Consider the following 20,435-nt stretch of genomic DNA (forward strand, 5'->3'; position numbering starts at 1 on the left):
TGTTGGTTCTCTTTTCATTTTAATGCTGTTTTCTTTAGCTGTGCATAAGCTTTTTATTTTGATCAGCATCACTAGCCATCAGAGAGATGCAAATTAAAACCACAATGAGGTACCACCTCACACCTGTCAGAGTGGCCAACATAAACAAATCCACAAACAAATGTTGGAGAGGATGTGGAGAAAAGGGAACCCTAGTGCACTCTTGGTGGGAATGCAGACTGGTGCAGCCACTGTGGAAAACAGTATGGAATTTCCTCAGAAAACTAAAAATGGAACTGCCCTTTGACCCAGCAATTCCACTGTTAGGATTATACCCTAAGAACCTGAAACACCAATCCAAAAGAACCTGTGCACCCCAATGTTCATAGCAGCACAATTTACAACAGCCAAGTACTGGAAGCAACCTAAGTGCCCATCAGCAAATGAGTGGATCAAAAACCTATGGTATATTTACACAATGGAATTCTACTCAGCAGAGAGAAAGAAGGCTTATACCCTTTGCAACAGCATGGATGGAACTGGAGAGCATTATGCTAAGTGAAATAAGCCAGGCGGTGAGGGACAAATACCATATGATCTCACCTTTAACTGGAACATAATCAACGAAAGAAAAAAGCAAGCAAAATGTAACCAGAGACATTGAAGTTAAGAACAATGTAACAATAGCCAGAGGGAAGGGGGGAGGGTGGAAGCAGGGGAGGGAGGTGAGTTTGGAGGGGGTGAGGGGGAAGGGGAGGGAGAAAGTGCAGACAACTGTAATTGAACAACAATAAAACAATTAAAAAAAAAAGAACAAAATAATTTTAATGACCCATGGCATAATTTGTTCTAAGCCCCAGGACTATGACTCAGTGGTAATCTGTGTACTTGTTCTTTACCAAGCAAGAACGCTATAGCAGAGGTCATAAAGCTGAGACGGGGTGACTTCAATGGCAGTGCTTCTAAAAGTTTGCAGAATTTCATGATTTGAGTTATGATGATGGTAACAGCAACAATAATTAAAGCAACAGAGGGACACTGTGGCAGGCCAGGCATTTTTATGAATGCTTTCAGGCATCCTTTTTTGTATTCTACCCATTTCTCAGATAAGTAAACTGAGATTCAGAAAGAAGCCATTCGCCTGCTCTCACATAGCTAGCAGGTGGAGGAGGTGCGGGCCTCTGGGCTGCCGCCACAGTGCATGGAGCAGCCATGGCTGTCCTGATGTCTCACTGCAGCCCCGTCTCCGTCGGCCACACCACTGGAGGGAGTCCCTGGTAATACTGACCTAAGATCAGAGATTTCCAAAATCCAGATCTTTGTCATTTCCTGGTGACAGCCTAATCAATAAGGTGATTTTTTAAAATGTATTTTTATGAAGTATAATTGACATATAACATTGTTAGTTTCAGGTTTACAATACAATGATTTTTTATATATATATGGCAAAATGATCCCCACAATGCCTAGTTAATATCCCCATAAGGTTATTTGTAATTAATTATTTATGTATTGAGCACTCACATGGCATCTTCTATGTACCAGGCTCTGGTAAGCCCAAACCATGTGTGAACTCATTTAATCCTCCCAAACCTGTCTAGGCGGGTAATACTGTCATCCTTATTGCTCACAGCGGGGAGTGGAGGCACAGAGCAGTGAAGTGCCTTTCGTCAAGCACACAGCTAGTGGAGCAGAGCCAGGGTTTGGATCAGGGGGTTTGGATACAGAGTCTGTGCTCTTAACCACCCCCATGCGTTGTGTCTCCTTCCTGACCACATTACTATGTCTCTGAAAGGGTCTTCCTCTCCTTCCTGCCCTGGTCATCACGCCCATGAAGTTCTCTCTTCTCAGGTGTTTATTCATATCCTCAGTCAAGGTGGCTTCCCCTAAGTCATTGGTCCATTGGAGTCAGACCTGGGCACACCTCCTCACAGTGGACAATATGGGATGGGGAGGAGGTATTTGTCACACCAGTCCCATGACTTATAAAAGGAAGAGTTGAACTAATGCTTACTAAGCTCCTTTCTAACCCAGATCCTTAAGTTCTGAGTTCTTGACTGCCCGCTGTCACCCACAGCAGGAGATCCAGTAAGCAGAAAGCTGGAAGGCCAAGGGATGCTGTTTCTAGGGCAGGGTGTTTGGTCTGACCTGCACAGTTTATAGAATGAAAGAAAGCCAGGCAAATTGGCGCCACCCTGGTTGTAAAGAAGCTTTTAAGAATTTAAGAAATTAAAGAATTTTACAGAAAATGCAGGAAAATGGGCACTCTGCCGACTTGCCAAAGCAAGGGACAGAGCCTGAAGGAAGGTAGTTATGATGACGCAGGAGCCTTCCAAGCCCATGGAGGCTGCCTACATCCCTTCTCCAGAGCCTGTTTGGCATCCTTCATGGGCAGTCAGTAAAGGAATTTGAACAACAGAGACGAACATGATTGAATAGGGCAATGTGGCTGGCTAGAAGGATAGCAAGAGGCCTGTTGTGGTAGTCCTGCCAGAGGTGTGCATAGCTCTGGAGGTGGGTTTTGGGGGGGGGTGACAGGCCCTATTATTCAGTACTTGGATGTGGGGGAGAGGGTGAAGAACAAGAGTGGTCAAACTTGATGCCCAGATTTTTGGCTCAGGCAACTCAGTGGTCCGTTCACACTAAGAGAGTGAGGTCCCAGGAGGAGGAGGAGCGGGTTTGCAGTACAGATAATGGGTTCAGATGTTGACACAGTGAGTTTTATCAGGTCTGTGTCTGGCATTTGTGTTAGAGGTCCAGACTAGAGCTACAGATGTGAGGGTCATTGATGGAAAATGAAATGTGCAGACCTGAGAGTGGATGGTTGTGTCAGGGAGAGGAGGGCCCTGGGTAAGACCTCTGCCTTTAAGGGCAGGCCAAGAGCATGTGCCCACATGGAAGGCCAAGAGGGGCCATTGAAGCAGGAGGGGACTCAGTGCTTTCACAGAGTGTGTTATGGAAAATGTAGAATCGGAATGCATCACACACATTAGAGGTGATTATTTTTATCATTATTTTCAAGGTTTTTAAGGTATGTATTGCTATTCACTGGTTGCAGGTTGCAACAGCCATTTATCACTGGAGATTTTATTCTCTAGACTGTTCTTAACTGATATAATTTCTAAAAATGTATTTGCTCTCTCTCCCATTCTCTGGTTTCCTTGCAGGGTAGTTGCTGTGCATCCCTGGAAGATGTCAGGGCCTGTGAAGAGCTAATGAAGCAGCTCTCACATTTTGTACCCCCAGAGTGTTCTCTTGGCAGTTACAACTTGATTAAAATGAAGATGTTTTATGTCCCAGTTGTGCTTATCACATCTAGACATGACCTTCCCTCCAGTTGGGCTGATGTCTGATCCCTCCCTCCCTCCACAAATTGAGTTCTATCTCCTCCGTATGGTTGGCTACATGGTCCCAGGCACAGCTGTGCTGCTTCTGAACCTGAATTTTGTCCATACCTTGGGAGGAGGTGCTGTTAGTCAGCTCCATTTTATAGACGGCATAGCCAGAGAGGAGGAGGAATAGCCTGGCTGTCTGACACACCTAAGTCTGTGCTGTCTTAGTCCATTTGGTTGATAGAACAAACGGCTTTAGACAGGGTGGCTAAAACAACACACATTTATTTCTCACACTTCTAGAGAATGGGAAGTCCAAGATCAAACTGCTGCAGAGGTGGTGTCTGGTAAACACCTGCTTCCTGGTTCACGGACAGCCGTCCTCTCACATGGCAGAAGTGGCGAGGGAGCTCTCGTGTCTCTTTTATAAGGGCACTAATACCGTTCATGAGACCTCCACCCACATGACCCAATTATCCCCCAGATCCTACCTCCTAATACCTTCACTTTGGGGGTTAGGATTTCAACATAGGAATTGGCGGGGGCAGGGGGCTGTGCACAAACCCTCAGACCACAACAACCTTTCCTTAGAATCACCAGGGAAGCTTTGGAACACTACGGATTCCTGGGTCTCAGATGGTTAACATAGCCCTTCCAGGAGCTAGTATTATTTCAAAAACACTGCCCTTCTCCACACTGGATCTTGGATATATTGGTGAAGAAAAATAACAATAATAAAGATTTTCCAAATATCTAGATCAGAGGGTCAGCAAAGTTTTATATATATATAAAGAAAGTAAATATTTTCAGGTTTGTAGGCTATATGGTCTGTTGTTACGACTCAGCGCTGCCACGGTATTGCAAAAGCAGCTGTAAACAATAGGCAAAAAATGGCAATAGGTAACTTGGCCCACAGGTTACAGTGTGCCTCTCCCGATTCTAGATAGTTGGTCTCGTGCATGACGACCAGACAACTGATTGAAGTTGCCTCTCTGTGAGGGGAGCTGGGTGTTTGGACTTGTATAAGAGTTTACTAGCAGATACAGCCATTCAGGATATATCAGATTGGAATTGCATTTGGCCACTAGTACAGAGTCCCTTAAAACAATAGTTTGAACAAATTAGAGATAAATATTTCCCTTTAATTGAGATAAATATTTCTCTAGTAATTAGTATGGTGATCTCAAAATGTCATCAGAGATCCAAGGTCCTTCTGTCTTTTTGCTTCCATTCTCATAACAACCTCACAATCAAAAACTGACCTCTGGAGTGTCAGCCATCACGTCTTTTTGAGGAAGAAAGAAGAGGGCAGGGGGAAGAGTGGGGGAAGGGGGAAAGGCACTTATTGGCTGAGTCAGATTTCCCCTAAGAACTTTCTTAGAAGCCCCAAACAATAACTTTTGTTTACATCTCATTAGTTACTCTTCTCTGTGGAGTCAGAAAAATCTAGTTTAATTCTTTTTTCTGAATACATTGCTACCCCAGAAATATTGGGGGGAAATGGATACTGGGTGGGCAGCTAGCACTTGCTATTGCTCAGGAGCATGCCAAGAAAGCCCAAATGGGCCATAATGAAGTGCATCTCCTGAGCTCTGCTAGGTGTATTTGCTCACTGATTAATGATGTCTCCGTCTTTGGAGATGTGAGCGTGAAGGCCCAGTTCTCCATAACTACCAGGCCATTCCAGATGCTTTTGGGATCTAATTCGTACTTCCTGTTATAAATCAAATACCTGCATAACTGTGATCACAGCCCAATCAGCGTTTATAGCACTACTTGGACAACCAGTGCCAAGAAACCTTTTGAGACATCCCTTTTCCTCTTCAGGCAGCCTGGGCTGCTAGAAAGTCCTTCTCTGCTGAAATTTGTTTTTCTCTGTTTTCTACCTGCTGGAAGTCTGCTTCCTGGAATCACTGGAACGAGTTATCTTGGTCTTTCCTCTTTTCATTCCAGGAATTTGGAGATCTCTACTCCCTGCATCCTGAGGCTCAGGTTATCATCCTCCAATGTCTTTTATCTTTTGTCTGATAGTTTGACTGTAAACCATCTCATAGAACCTAGTGCTTCTCAAACTTGAAAGTGTGTAGGAACCACTCGGGATTCTTATTAAAATGCAGAATCTGAGTCAGTGCATCTGGAGTGGAGCCTGAGATGCTGCATTAACATCTTCCCATGTGGTGCTGATGCTCCTGGTCCACAGGCCACACTCCGAGTGGCAAGCGGTCATGGGCCTTGCAAAACGTATTTTACTTATCTTTCAGCAGGTGGCAACCAAAACCTAACTAAGTTGGTTTGGTTGATTTAGAATAGAACAAGACTTTCAACTCCTTTATTCTAGAACTTACCATTTACCTTTAAATGAGGTCTGAAGATTACATGAACTTTTTTAATGACTCTCCCACATCATTCACTTAGCTCGAACTTACTAAGACCTATAAGTCTTTGTCCCACAGGCTACTGCTGGCCTGTACTCCCCCATCCTATACTTATGGTGTTGGTTTTTTTGGATTTTATGGCAGGTCCTGACATTGAACTTTCTGAATTTCATTACATTGGATTAGACTCTCAGGCCAGTTGAGGTCACTTGATATCTGTCACCAACTACTGTCTCTCTTAGTTTGGAGACTTCTAATAAACTCAGTAGGCCTCTGTTTCTCCATCTAATTCCACTGGAGACATCTACTCTTTAATTGTAATTGTTTGATTTAAGTCCTCCTTTCTTTGTCTTGTTCAAATATTGTGAGAGACCCTGATGGTCACCTAACCAAAGTTCAGATACGTGATGTCCACAGCAGGGATGCTGGGTGGTTTTCACGTAGAGGCAGAACTTATCATCACATTGAAATATATAGTTGTATGGTTAAAGAGGTTTTAAGATGTGTGCTGACATTTACAGATTGCAAATTACACTGCCATTTGTCATTGGGACCTCACTCTCTTTGCTGTCCTTAACCTGTGCAATTTTTACGATGCATTGACCTCGCTCCCACTTGTCTGTTTCCCTTGCAGTGTGGTTGCTGTGTGTCCCTGGAAGGTGTCAGGGCCTGTGAAAAGCTGATGAAGCAGCTCTCACATTTCGTACCCCCAGAGTGTTCTTTTGGCAGTTGCAACTTGATTAAAATAAAGATGTTTTAGGCCTCATTGTGCTTATCCCAACTGGACATGACCTTCCATCGAGTTGGGGTGATCTCTGATCCCTCCCTCCTTCCCCAGACTGAGTTTCACCTCCTCTCTATGGAGGTCTGCATGGTCCCAGGCACAGCTGCGCTGCTTCTGTACCTGAATGCTGTCCATACCACCTTGGGAAGAGGTGCTGTTGGCTCCATTTTACAGATGAGGAAAGGCATAGCCAGAGAGGACAAATAGATTCTCACCAGCAACTTGTCTCTGCTGCAGTATGCCTGTGACAAAATGATGACTAATGCGTCGCTGAGATTAACTGGGGGAACGATACACAGCATGTCAATCCTGTAGCCTGCCTGATTCATCGTTCGTGTGCCCACTGTTCACTCAGTAGCACCGAGTTCCTGCTCTGTGCCAGGCACTGGACATCTGGTGGCAGGGGACACAGTGTGGCCTCTGCCCTCAAAGAACTGTTTTCAGGAGTGGAGCATTGCCGAACACCCATCCCCTTATAATGAAGTTTTAAGAGAAGTCTCCATTTTCTTTCTCTCTCCTTTTTTTTGCCAGGTCTACATCCGGATAAAAGATGATGAATGGAATGTCTATCGGCGGTACACAGAGTTCAGGAGTTTGCACCACAAGTTACAGAACAAATACCCTCAAGTGAGATCCTACAACTTCCCCCCCAAGAAGGCCATTGGAAACAAGGTACTGTCCCCATGGCGGCCGGGCAGCTCAGCTCCAGTGCCTGCATTGAGGCAGACTCTTTCTTTTTTTTCCCTTAAGTTCATGATTTATACACACAAGTGGTGGAGGCATTCCAGGGGTCTGAGGACCTGAAGGTATGAGACCTACTGTGGGTCCTTGGCTTCACACAGGGAAGAATTCTAATAGGAATCAGCATAGAGTTTAGAGTGAAAAGGAGTTTATTAGTGAAGCAGTGGGACAGAGAATGGGCTACTCCACAGGCAGAGCAGTCCCCTTTTGGTGGGATTTGCTTTTATTCAGGCTCATTTAACCAGTGGGGCATTCAGTAAGGGAGAGGAATGTTTAGAACTTTGTGGGGAAAAGGGTGGAGATTTCTTGGAAGAGGCCCATCGGCCATTTTGTGTCCTTATATGGGCTTTCCACTTCCGATCATGGCGCGGGGTGTGTTGTTCAGCATGGGAATGTGTTGCAATGAGTGTATAATAAGGGCAGGGGTCACCACAAGGTGAAATTAGTCTCTGTGTTGGATCGAGCTGATCTTCTGCTGGTTCTAAGCTATAAATCCTTTGGGGGTTGGTCTTACTATCTCCTTGATAGCCCCTGTAGCCCTTACTGATTACAGCTGTTTTGCTACATATCCTATCTCACATGCTCCTATAAACACACAAGTCAAAAGCTGGTAAATATAAGGAAAAAAAATAGTCACCCGTAATTCCACTACCTAAAGACAATCACATTATGTTTTGTTTGTATACATCCTTCTATATCCCTAGGGAAAGGGTTGGCAAACTTGTTCTCTAAAGGACAGACAGTAAATATTTCTGGCTTTGTCGCCATCACGTTTCAGCTGAAAAGCCTCAGCTCTGCCCTTGGTGTGTGAAAGCAGCCACAGACGGTGTGGACACGAATGGGTGTGGCTGTGTGCTAATAACATTTATTTATAAGAATCGATGGCAGCTGGATTTGGCCTGCGGGTCATAGTTTGCTGACCCCTATTCTGGACCAAAAAAATCTTTCCTAGTTTTCATCTATACTTCTTATGCTATGCATTTGGACTTATGAAAGTGGAGTTATTTCCCAAGCAGAGCTTTCTCAAAAGAGCTTTGTTTGATGTAGGGTTACTGCCTTCACAAGGCTTAATAATTTATAGTGACATAGTTTGTTTCTGTGTATTCATCCAGGTACCCTGGAGAAGGGAGGCACTAGATTCCCACAAGTTTTCTGGGCGATTAGCTTTCATTCATGCAGCACGTGTTTACTGAGCACCTATGACACGCCACGGGGCAGGATGCAAGAGTCCAGCACTTTGGAAGACAGGGCTCAGCGTGGGGCGCTGCTGACTGTCTGTTTCAGCCCGTCGGCATCATTTTGTCGTTTCTCATGTTTGCTCAGAGCAGCAGTTCTCTGTCTTGGCTGCACCTTGGATCCCTTGGGGAGTTTTAAAAACTACTGAGACTTATTCATCCCCCAGCTCCATCTGATCCATTCTGATTTAATTTGTCTGGGGGGAAGCCTGGGTCCTGAGGGGTTAAACTGTTCTCTAGATCATTCCAATATGCAGCCAAGCTGGTGATCCCCTCTGCCTTGGAGTCAAGTAGGCAATGCAGACACTTTAACAATTGTAGTGTATTAACTAGCTTGTTAGGGACAATTCAGCCACATGAAGTAAGGTCATGACCCTTTTCAGGACATGTGAGAAATTGGGCCTTTGTAAGGGGGATCCCTCTACTGTAGTTCTTAAAGTGTGGCCCCTGACTGGTGGAAACAGCATCACCTGGGAGCTTATTAGAAATACAGATTATCTGGCTCTCCCCACCACAAACCTACTGACCAGCGAGGCTGGGACCCAGAAATCTGGGTTGAACAAGCCCTCTGGGTGGTGCTGATGCAGGAGGATGTGTGAGAACCACGGTGCCGTCTTGCATTGACAAAGCCCTGGGGCGGATTCCACATGCGACAGATTTCCTAGTTTCTCTCTTGAAGAGGTGGCTTGCTAGAATTTCCTTCCATCTTTTTTTGTAATGAAAAAATGTTTTTCACTTACAGTTGACACTCAATATTATATTACTTCCAGGTGTACAGCATAGTGGTTGGACATTTACTTATAACTGACAAAGTGATCACCCTGATAACTCCAGTACCCATCTGGCCCCATACAGTTATGCCAGTACCATCGACTATGTTCCCTATGCTGTACTTGACATCCCCCTGACTATTCTGTAACTGCCAATTTGTACTTTTTAATTCCTTCCCCCTTCTCACCCATCTTCCACCCCCCTCTCATGGCACCCATCAGTTTGTTCTCTGTATCTATGAGTTTGTTTCTGTTTTGTGTGTTCATTTATTTTGTTCTTTTAGATCCCACATATAAGTAAAATCATATGTCTTTCTGTCTGACTTATTCCCCTTAGTATAGTACCCTCTAGTTCCATCCATGTTATCACAGATGGCAAGATGTCATTCTGTGTTACACATGAATAATATCTCATTGCATATATGTACCACGTTTTCTTTATCCATTTGTTGAGTAGTGGACACCTAGGTTGCTTCCACATCTTCATTATTGTAAGTAGTGCTGCAGTGAACACTGGAGTGCAAGTATCTTTTTGAATTAGTGTTTTGCGTTTCTTTAGGTAAAAACACGGAAGCAGGATTGCTGAGTCATGGTAGTTCTATTTTTAATTTTTTGAGTACTCTCGATACTGTTTTCTGTGGTGGCTGTACCGATTCACAGTCCTACCAACAGTGCACAAGCATTCCCTTTTTCTGTATCCTCACCTACACTTGCTCATTGATTTATTGATGATAGTCAATCTAACAGATGTGAAATAATAGCTCATTGTGGTTTTAATTTGCATTTTCTCTGGATTTCCTTCCATCTTAGAAAACCACAGCAAGAGTTCCCATAACCCACTCCCAACACTTGGAAGTTCCACAGGGAAAGCTGTTACTGATGTTTATGTTTACATAATCATAGATTTTGATGTTTAAACCAGATTAGAAATCCTATCAATGTCAGGGCCTATTAGATCTTAATGTAAACGGTTATAAAGCAGTTTATCTCAGGCCCAGAATTAATCTGTCACTCCATTTTTTTCTGTGGAAGAAAAGTAGAGTTAAGCCCATAAAAATGGGGGACTTAGAAATTCTGTGCTTGCTCATAACAAGGAATACAATAATTCTTATGAAAAGAGTGGGAGAAATTATATACCGATTTAATCTAATGACTCGTAGGCTCATACAAATCTTGGGACCCATCCAGAATGTCTTAAAATGTCATAAAACAAAATTCTGCCTAACCACCCTGTTATCATTATAAGATGTTTTCACTTGCAGAACGCGTTGCACTGAAGCAGCCCTTCCGTGGCACTTCCTTCAGGGGACTCGGCCTGCCCGTGTTTTGTCAGGGGAAATCAGGCTAAGGCTGAACTGGGCCATTCACATGGTGAAAAGCCTTGCATTGTGCATCCTTTTCCTGTGGCTGCTGTAACACATCACGGCACATTTAGTGGTCCAAAGCAACGCAGATTTATTTTCTCAGCTTGGAGGTCAGAAGTCCAAAATTGGTCCTGCCGGGCTAAAGTCAAGGTGTCAGCCGGGCTGCGTTCCTTCTGGAGGCTCCAGGGAAGGATCTGTTCTCGCCTTTTTCAGTTTCTGGAGGCCACCCACATTCCTCAGCTGTGGCCCTCCTGAGTCTCCAGAGCTGCAGTCTCATGACTTTGCCCTCTGCTCCTGTCAGCGGAGTCACATCTCTGTCTTGACTCAGGCCCACTTCCTCTTAAAAGGACCCTGTGATCACACTGGACCCACCCAGATAACCCATGATAAACTCCCATCTCAAGATCCTTACCCTAATCACACTTGAAAGCCCCTTTGGCCGTGCAAGTTAAAAGACCCACAGGGCCTGGGATTAGGCTGTGGACATCTCTTGGGGCACACATTGCTGAAAGCTTTCTCTGCGAGTGAGTTTCCCCTCTGAGGTGCGGTCACCCTCAGCCCTGATTTAGATTCTCAAGAACACTGTCAATTTTGGGAACAACTTTGAGCAGCTGCGATTTCTTCTTATGAAATCTGTGACAGTAGAGCAGTGTCCCCCCACTTTCCCCTCCCTTCAGTGCAGCTCTATTCACAAATAAATGAGCTTGGGAATGCAAGGTACCGTCTTGGTGGGCCTGGCCCAGTGATGACTGGCTTATACAAACGCCCCAGCTGGTTCTTAGCTGGATCTTTGGTCCTGTTCCCTGTGGTCTGGGGTGGATCTGACAGTTTCCTCTGTTGCTCAGGTATCTGACAGCTCATGAGCAGTCATGGGCATGTGCCTCTTACAGTAGCCAGTGCAGCCATTTAGCCCTTAATTGGCTGGTCATGCCACGATCGTACTTTGATTCTCTTTCCCCAGCATTCGGCTAAGACATACCTGCTTGGCTGCTACCCTGCACAGCTCTGAGGGTCCATCTGATTTTCAGGTGCAGATTCAGTCATAACATAGGACTTCAGTGCTCAACAGAGGCTACCAGTGAACTCTGCTAAGAGACCAAGCTTGTGCTGGCCCTTGTGGGGCCTAGTGGCTCAGGATACCTGCTTTCATACCCTGAGAACCAATTCTCTAGAGAGCTTGATTCTAAATTGAACCAGAAAAATCTACCAGATCAGAATCTTGTCTTCGATTCAGTCACTTCAAGAATGATGCACTTGGACCATAAGGTATTCAGACACACTATCTTTGAGGAGACTGAATTATATATACCTTGCTGCTCTAAGCCTTGGATTTGTTAAATTAATCACTACAGAATCCACAGACCTAGATGGTACTCAAGGACATATTAAACATAGGTTAGCCTTTTTAAATTCATCAGATGAGTATCTTTCTAGAATGAATTTCTAGATAGTCCCTGATGATGCCAGTTACAGAAGCAAATGTGATCTCAACCCCAGTTTGAATTTTTAATTGATAAAATTAGTACATTGTATAGTTTGTGTATAGGATTTGTCTTTACCAAAGCGTTTCTTTTGCCTTGATAGGCCACACATGGGTTTAATTGGAAATGCACTGATGCCCAGAGTACTCGCTAGAGATAGTCATGCCTTTGTGTACCACATCAAGCCCAAATCTTATTAGTATACTTACCTGAACAGCAGTCCACTGCTTGATGAAGTTTATTCCTTTGTAACTGAGTCAAGCCACAATAGTTGTATATTAAGATTACTCATTAATGTTTAAATATCACTGACAGGCTTGTGTCAGTCAGGATAGGCTTGGTTAGGCTGAGTTAACACACAACTCCATGACCTTGGCAGACCAAACCAACTAAAGTGTATTTTGGGCTCATACTTCATGTTCACTGGGTGTTAGCTGGGGGCTCTCTCTGTTCATCACAGAGGCTGCTGGAGGCTCCTCTGTGTGTGGGGGCAGCAGGAGCAAGGGACAAGAGGCAGATCAGACACTGATTCTTCTAGAAGTGACACATGTGAATTCTACTCACATTTCATTGGCCAAAGCAAGTTACAGGGCCACGCCTAATGTCAAGGGGGAAGAGGAGTCCTCTCCCACCATGTGCGGAGAAGGAGAACCATAATCTTTATGGGCAGCTTTCCTGACCCCCACAGGGGGAGCACTTCTCTTGAGCCACATTATTGAGCAGCGTTGAGATAATAAGAGAGCAGAACTTCAATCCAAGTCCTGTGGTCTCTACTTCTAAGTCACAGGTGGCAAACACAAGGCCCGCAGATCAAATCTGACCCACTACCTTGTTTTATCCGGCCCGGCACCTTGTTTCTACCTGACAGCAGTGCTGAGCTCTCACTTAACTGTTAAGTAGTAGTTACATTTACACAGTCCTAAAATTACATTCAGCCCTTTGAAAGCAACCTCGAGGCTGATGTGGCCCCTGGTGAAAATGAGTTTGACACCCTGTTCTAAGTAATCCCAGTTTAGCGGCTTCCCTCCTTCCCTGCTTAAATAGTCCTAACCCAAGCCACTGTCTTCTCTGGCATGAGCACCCACAAGGGCTGCCCTTTTCCACTCTTGTCTGACTAACAGTCTGTTTCCCACACTGTAGCCACAGTGAGGTGTGCACACGTAAATCAGACTGTGTCACTAGTGGTTAAAGCCCTCCAGCGGCCCCCATGGCAGGTGAATTTAGGCTCTTCACTCCTGCCTGCGAGGTGTCCCTGCCTGTCCCCTACAGCCTCCCCCACCTTACTCATGCCCCACTCCTCTTCCTCTACAGCCAGCCACACCGAGCTCCTAACACTTCCACGCTGTTGTCACATTGTGACCTTTGTGCCTGCTGTTTCCTCTGCCAGAAATGGCCTTTTCCCAGCTTCTGCAGGGATGGCTTCTTCAACTCATCGGGTATCAGCTCGAATTTCACCTCCTCAGGAACACGCCTTTCCTGACCACCCTCCCTGCGCCTTCAGCCACTCTGTAGCCCATTACTCTGCGTTTTTTCCTAGCACATGCCAGGGCTTGAGAGGATTTATTTGTGTACTTGAGTATTATCTGTCTCTCTGCACTGGAAGTTCACAAAACAGCCTGGGTCTGTTTCTTCTTGCCACTTTCCCAGCTCCTAGAATAGTACTTGAGATATTTACAGCCTGAATTAATGAATAAATGAACAGAAATCAAATGGAGAAAGTTTCCCTTTTATTTCATTCTTCCCTTCACTGGGTTCTTGGCACAAATTTAAAAAAATTTAAATTCTGAAAGTGAGTAGAAGTACTTTCAGGTGACTTGGGAGGTTGTTCTCATTCCACTTTTGAGTGAATACTTTTTGCAGAATGGACAAGAGGCTGCAAGCCTTTGGAGACGGGAGAGATGGCTCTCTAATGATCCAGGGGAGTTGCCTGGCCAGCTCCCTGTCCAAATGGACTTTGCCAGCATGAAGGTTAGGTAGTAGACTCATTTTTGACGATGCTACTAAAGTCTGCATTATTGCTCAGGGAGCAAATGAGGATTGAGAGACTGTCATTCCTTCTTAGGATAATGGCATCGGTCTCTGAAAGTTCATTTGGCATTAAGGCAAGGCAAATCGCTTTCCCCCTGAGCTGCAGATAATTCAACTTGTTGGAGAAATTATGCATTAAAATCCTCATTAAAAACACATACACCAGTGTGTGGCGAGAAACCGACTGGCACTCACTGAGCCATGGAGAGTGCCTTTGCAGCTCCCTGGGAGCCATAGCTTTAAATGCAGCCCTGGGGACGGCAGAACCCCAGCAGTGGAGGGTGGATGCATATAGTGGTGGGAATGAGTGGGCATCTAGAAGAGTACTAAAGCTGATTAATTATTCCACTTGGAAAAAATGTCCAGAGTGCATGGGTGTCCTGCACTCTGCAGTGGCTACGATATACGGTTCTCATGGAGGACAAGTCTGAGCTGGAGGAGGGTCCCATTGTGCTCTGGAGAAGAGTGAGGAGGGGAAGGAGAGCTGCTTTCTGCAGGAGGTGAAATGCTTAAAGGGCCAGCAGGAGCCTGAATTAATCTCACAAGTGGGGAAGCAGGGACAGTTTGGGGCATCTTTTCCTTCTGTGTACCCTTTTTTCTCCATGCATCTTGTATTAGTTTTCTATTGCTGCCATAACCAATTACCACAAACCTAGTAGTCTAAAGCAGCACACACTCCTTACCCTTATAGTTTAGCAGGTCAGAAGTCTGCCACAGTCTCACTGGGTTAAAGTCAAGGTGTCAGAAGGGCTGCGACTGCCTGTAGCCTCTAGGAAAGTCTGTTTCCTTGCCTTTTGTAGCTTCTAGGGGCTGCCTACTTGGCTCACAGTCCCTTCCTCTGTCTTTAATGCAGCCTCTCTCTGACCATACTCCATAGTCACATTTTTCTCTGACCATAACAGGGAAAAAGGTCCTCTACTTTTAAAGAGTGTGATTAGATTGGGCCCACCATGATAGCCCAGGATAATGTCTCCACCTCAAGGTCCTTAACTTAATCACATCTGCAAAGTCCCCTTTGCCATGCACAGGTCCCTGAGAGCAGGGTGTGAACATCTTCTGGGGAGAAATTATTCTGCTGACTTCACATCTCTCTTTCATTGCCTAAGATACAGAATCATTACTATTCTCTCACTTACAAATGAGGAAACAGAGGCAGAGGGAGGTAAAGTGATTTGTCTAAGGCCATCTCAGTGGCAGTGTCAAGGCTAATATGTAGGCCAGGCAGATGCCTACAGAGCACCAGCCTCCACTCTGTCACACACAGGCACCTGCACACACCACCCCAGGGAATGGATAAATGAAGATTATTTAGCCATTGTCGGGCTGATGGACATTTCCATTGCCTCCCTAAATCAGTTCTGCAACCTCAGTGATGTAGGAGTCAGGGAGCAAGCGAAGCCAGCACCTCTGATTTCCTCTCCCTTCCACTGAACCATCCACCCCTCACCCACCACCCACTCTCCTGTAGGGGTCATGTTTAGAGCTAGGAGCTGTGCCTCCTTGCCAATCTGCACACTTGTAAACTTCCTTGGTAAACCTAAGTGTAAGAGAGGGTCATGTATTCATTCATTTATGCATTTATTCATCAGCAGGACTTTACCAACTCTGAGAGTGAAAAATGAAAAACAGAAAAGGAAAGAAAGACAGAGGTTCCTACTGCTTCACTAGCTGTGTGGCCTTGGGCTAATTATTTGATCTCTTTGTGCCTCGGTTTACCCTTCTATATATCAGGGATGGGCTGGTAGTGAGATGAGCGTCTCTCAACATAAAAGATGCTGGGACTCTGAGCCAGTGCAGGAGATGAGCCTGACATAGGTGGTCCATCCAGAACCCTCGCACCCTGAGTTCCTGTGTACACTAATACCAGCCATCACATGCCAGGCTTGTCATGCACACCAGAGCCTCTATGTTCATTTTCTCATCATGCAGTTCTTGTGAAGCCCCATATAAAATGCCTTAAAGATGAGGAAGCTGAGCTCAGAGGCTGGAAGCAAGGATGCTTCCCAAGATCCCGTAGCTTGTATCAGGAATTGAGTCAGACTGGTGCTACTGTCCGCTGTGCCATCTGCCCCTTGGTGGGGAAGCCCTGTAACCCCACACCTAAATGTGGGAGCTGGTAATGCCACAAGTCACACACAACTACAGGTTTCTGTGTGGAGATGCAAAGAATCAGGGAATTCTGCCAGAAACACCCTCATATGGAAGAGGACCCACAAGACAGTGCCAATACCCCCACCTGCTTGGAACGGAGACGTGGGGAGCTCAGACACCATCCCCTGAAGGTGACAGTTTTCCAGAGAGGAAGTTGGGAGAGAATAGAAATTCCAACTGAATGAAGCCATAAACTCACGCTCATTTCTCATTTGACACTCTGCCAACCACTGTGTGAATAGTCGTGGTACTTAATGTATTAAACAAGAAGAAGAGAGGAATTGGGCTCATTATACATTACACATTTGTGTTTCTCTTTAATACGGTAAAAGCCTCTTCAGACATTCGCCAGGAGAGCAGTTGCTAAAGTCACCCTGCCAGAAAAACCGTCTCAGGAGAGAGACGCCGACGCCCTGGCAGGCCTGGAGCGTGTGTGCGTGCATTCGTGTGCGCATGTATTTAGTGCCTAGGGCCTCTCGGGAGGGCTTCTCTACAGTGTCATGTTAATATCCAACAAAGATCAAGGTCGCGTTATAAACCAATAACCCGGGGCCAGCAACCAGCAATCTTTGTTGCTCTGTTCCCGTCCTGTGTGTTTCTGTGTGGGGCCCACGGGACTCATCTTGGTGGTTTCGGGCCACAGACCTTGCAAGTCCCACCGTCCTTCAGGAAATCTTCCCTCAACTCAGAGTGTTAGCTGTCCCTCCTCTGGGTTCCTTTCTCATACTCTCTGGGCTCCTTGATACCCAGTTCTCTCCTCTATGTCCCCATCAATTAGAGAGCAGAGCCAGGCCTGTAGAGTCTTTGTCTTTTTCAGCATCTCACAGCATCTTTGTCTTTTCAGTGCCTGGCACATAATAGATGCTGAGTAAAATATGCTTGCTGAACAAATGAACTCAAGCTATATAGAAATTGGTGGGTGACGCCAGTTAGTACAGCTACTGATTCCCCCTCTCCCCAGGTCTCTTCATTACTTTAACTTACAGGTCTTTGGTCATTGTTCATAGAAAGATGTTCCGGTCTTATCTACCCAATGGGTACTGACGCAACACTGCAGATATTTGCAGGAGGTTCTAAAAGAGTTTGCATTAGCCATGCCTGGTCATACAAACGAGTTATTTGACACATCTGGGATCTGACCTTCCCAATTCTGCAACCAGAGTTGGCCAGCTCCCCGTACTCCGCTCAGCTCAGGCTGAGCACGAGGCCTCCAGCGGAGCATGCTAAAGCCATCGGTTTGGAAATTGACATGAATTATGACACTTGACTCTCTGCTGGGCATTAAGTGGTGTCCAAAATATTTCTGAGGCTGTTAAATTGCTTGTATGTCATTACTTAATCTCTCCTTCTAGCTCTGAAGGCCTTCTTAACCCACATTACATCTGTTTTTTCCCTTTTCATTTTGGACAGCTGATTAAAATCACAACTCAGAAGAGTCCTTCTCAGCTCTTACTCTCTTCTTGAATAATTGAGAATAATTGCCACCTTCCCCTTTAGTACTCCCATTAATATTGAGAATTGTGTATTGCAACCTTGGTTTATCTAAGCAACTAGAAAAACACATTTTTAATTTCCCAGGTTGCCGCCATTTTAGTTACTTCCCTGTCATCAGGTCTTGGGGGTTTAGCCTCCCTTGTGCATGGAGGAAGCAGCCCCCTTCCCCTGAGGTTCTCTCCAGCTTCTCTCTTCCTGCACATTTTTAGAAGCCATGCTTCTATGTTGCCAGAGGCCAAGAGGTAAGAGTTTGGGTTGTGGTGTCTTACTGGCCTCAATACATATCCTGTCTCTGGCAACACTGGCTGTGTGACCTCCGACAGGTTGCCCACCCTCTGTGATGCTCAGTTGCCTCAGCTCCCATGTGGGCTCTTGAGACCATCCAGTGAGCACTGTAAGTTAGCCGTTTAGCATAGCACCCGGCATATCCCAAATCTGCGAATGCTAGCCTAAAGCGATAGCTCTGTAGAGAAGCCTTGCTAATCTAGTTTCCATTCTTTTGTCATTTGTGGTAAGTTTGACATACACAAGCTAGATTCTTCTTTCTTCCCTGCATTTCTCTCGTCATTATGGGTGGTGGGTTCTATCTCTTCCCTTCTTTTTTGGTTATTATTTAAACTGAGATATAGCATGCCTCTAATCTTAGGTGTACAGCTTGATGGATTTTTACAAAATGAGCACACCTATACAAACAGCATGGCGACCAAGAAATACACCATCAACAGAACTCCAAGCCTCCTCTTGTCACTCTCCCCCTACTAGGTTGTCCACGATCCTGACATCTAATCCATGGGTTAGTTTAGCCTGTTTTAGGACTTTACATAAATGGGATCATATAGCATGTATTCCTTTGTGTATGGTCTCTTTCTCTCCACCTCACATCTGTGAGATTCATCCGTATCATTGAAAGTAGCAGTTGTTTTATTGTGTGGTATTCCGTTGTGTGGCTATACCACAACTTATGTGTCTCGACTGTTGATGGATGTTTGGGTGGCTCCAAGTTTGGCTCAATTTCACACAGTGCTGTGATGAACATTCTTGTATATGCCTTCTGGTGGCTGTGAGCCTGCCTTCTGTGATTTTATACTTAGGGATGGAATTGCTGGGTCATAGGCTGTGTGTGTGTTTGCTCTAGTAGATACTGCCAACGAGTTTCCCAAGTGCTTATACAGTGGAGCGAAGTTTGCAGTAATGCTCTCTTAAAGGAAGCAAAAAATACAAAGAATAAGATATTAAGCACCATATTCCCACTACCTAGCATGAGCAGCTATTCCCATTTTGTCATATGTGCTCTTAAATTTTAAACTCTTAAATTTTTATCATAAAATTGATGAGTTCAAAAACTGTTTTGAGCAGTGGAAAAATGTCTCAATAGGTGTATTACATCAAATGGAGAGTACTTTGAAGGTGACTGAAGTTTAAGAATGTAAGAATAAATACAAAATGTTTTATAAATTCCATTTTTTGGGGTCCACCCTTGTAACTCTTGCTTCTTCCTCCAGGAAACTTCTCTTGCTCCCCTCGCAGTAGAACCCACCGCCCCCATCCCCCCCTGCTTCCTGCCCCGTTCCCTCACAGCCCCCACCATGGTTTAGTGCATACACTCCACATCTAGTTTCCAGAAGAGCAACAACTTCTCGTCAGACTGTACACACCAACACACTGGCATGAGACTCGTATCAGCAGAGGCTGGATTCGGGGTTATTTATACAAAAACATTAGATTGCATTCTTTAATAATGGACTCAAACTAACCCTCCGCCCAGCTCCTCTCCTAGACGGGGCCCAGAAATCTCTGAGTGTCCTAGAAGTGTTGGGCACAATTTCCTTTGCTGCTTTGGAGAGCCATCATCTCCACCAGTTCCCAACTAGGTTAAGCTTAGCCACTCCCTTGGAACTTTCTCCTCATTAATTTCCAGCTCTTCTGCCTTCTGAAGGAAAGAGAAGTTCTTTCTTATAATAGTTTCAAAGCTTTTTTGACTTAAGTGCCTGGTCCTCATAAGCCCATGGAAACAGGACTGTTTTGTGTCATAAAGGAGCCTTTGATACTGGCTTTTAGCTCTCCCTCGTGTCAGGCCCCATATAAAAGGCCTGGCAGTAGGAGATCAACCAGCCTTTCTGCACGTCAGCAGTGCCCTCTTTCTAAGAATAGCAGCTATTCATTGAGCACCAACTACACACCAGGCACCATGCCAAGGGCTTTGCCTGCCCACTCTCCCAACAGCCTGGTGGCCCGGGACGGTTACCCCTGCCTCACCTCATGTGCTGTGCATCGCTCCCTCTTAGGTCTTGACCCCTCCAGCTCTTTCTTACCTCAGGGCCTTCGCACATGCTGTTCCTTCTAGAACTCTTCATCCCTCAACTTTCCTGTGGCTGGTCTTCCTCATCTATCAGGTCTCAGCTTAAATTCTTGCTCCTTAGAGAACCCTTTCCCAACTACCCAGAATACATGATCTCCTTCCTTTATGACTTTCTTGGCTCCTTGGTTTTTTTTCCCTTTGTAATATTATCGCATTTTGTAACTACAGTTATTTTTTTTAAACACAGTATGTATGTGTGTGTGTGTGTGTGTGTGTGTTGTTGTTGTTGTTGTTGTTGTTGTTGGCTGGGGTAGCAACTGAAGGATTTTAGGCAGAGGAGTGACAAGTTTGTTTGTGTTTCGGAGACACTGCTACCACGTGGAGGATAGCTCGATGGGGTAA

At 45.2% G+C, this 20,435-nt stretch overlaps 1 protein-coding gene across 6 annotated transcripts in view; it reads left to right on the forward strand.

Annotated features, from left to right (window-relative positions):
* The window catches only part of SNX29 (sorting nexin 29), a 611,689-nt gene that overhangs the window by 452,127 nt on the left and 139,127 nt on the right, over positions 1-20,435 (forward strand). For all 6 annotated transcript variants that reach the window (XM_045204448.3, XM_024571345.3, XM_045204449.2 and 3 more), the window contains one exon: positions 7,002-7,142. In XM_045204448.3, coding sequence (XP_045060383.2) covers positions 7,002-7,142 — 141 coding nt within the window. The remainder of the gene's footprint in view (positions 1-7,001; positions 7,143-20,435) is intronic.

The sequence above is a fragment of the Desmodus rotundus genome, chromosome 1, assembly GCF_022682495.2.
Source record: "Desmodus rotundus isolate HL8 chromosome 1, HLdesRot8A.1, whole genome shotgun sequence".
NCBI lineage: Eukaryota > Metazoa > Chordata > Mammalia > Chiroptera > Phyllostomidae > Desmodus > Desmodus rotundus.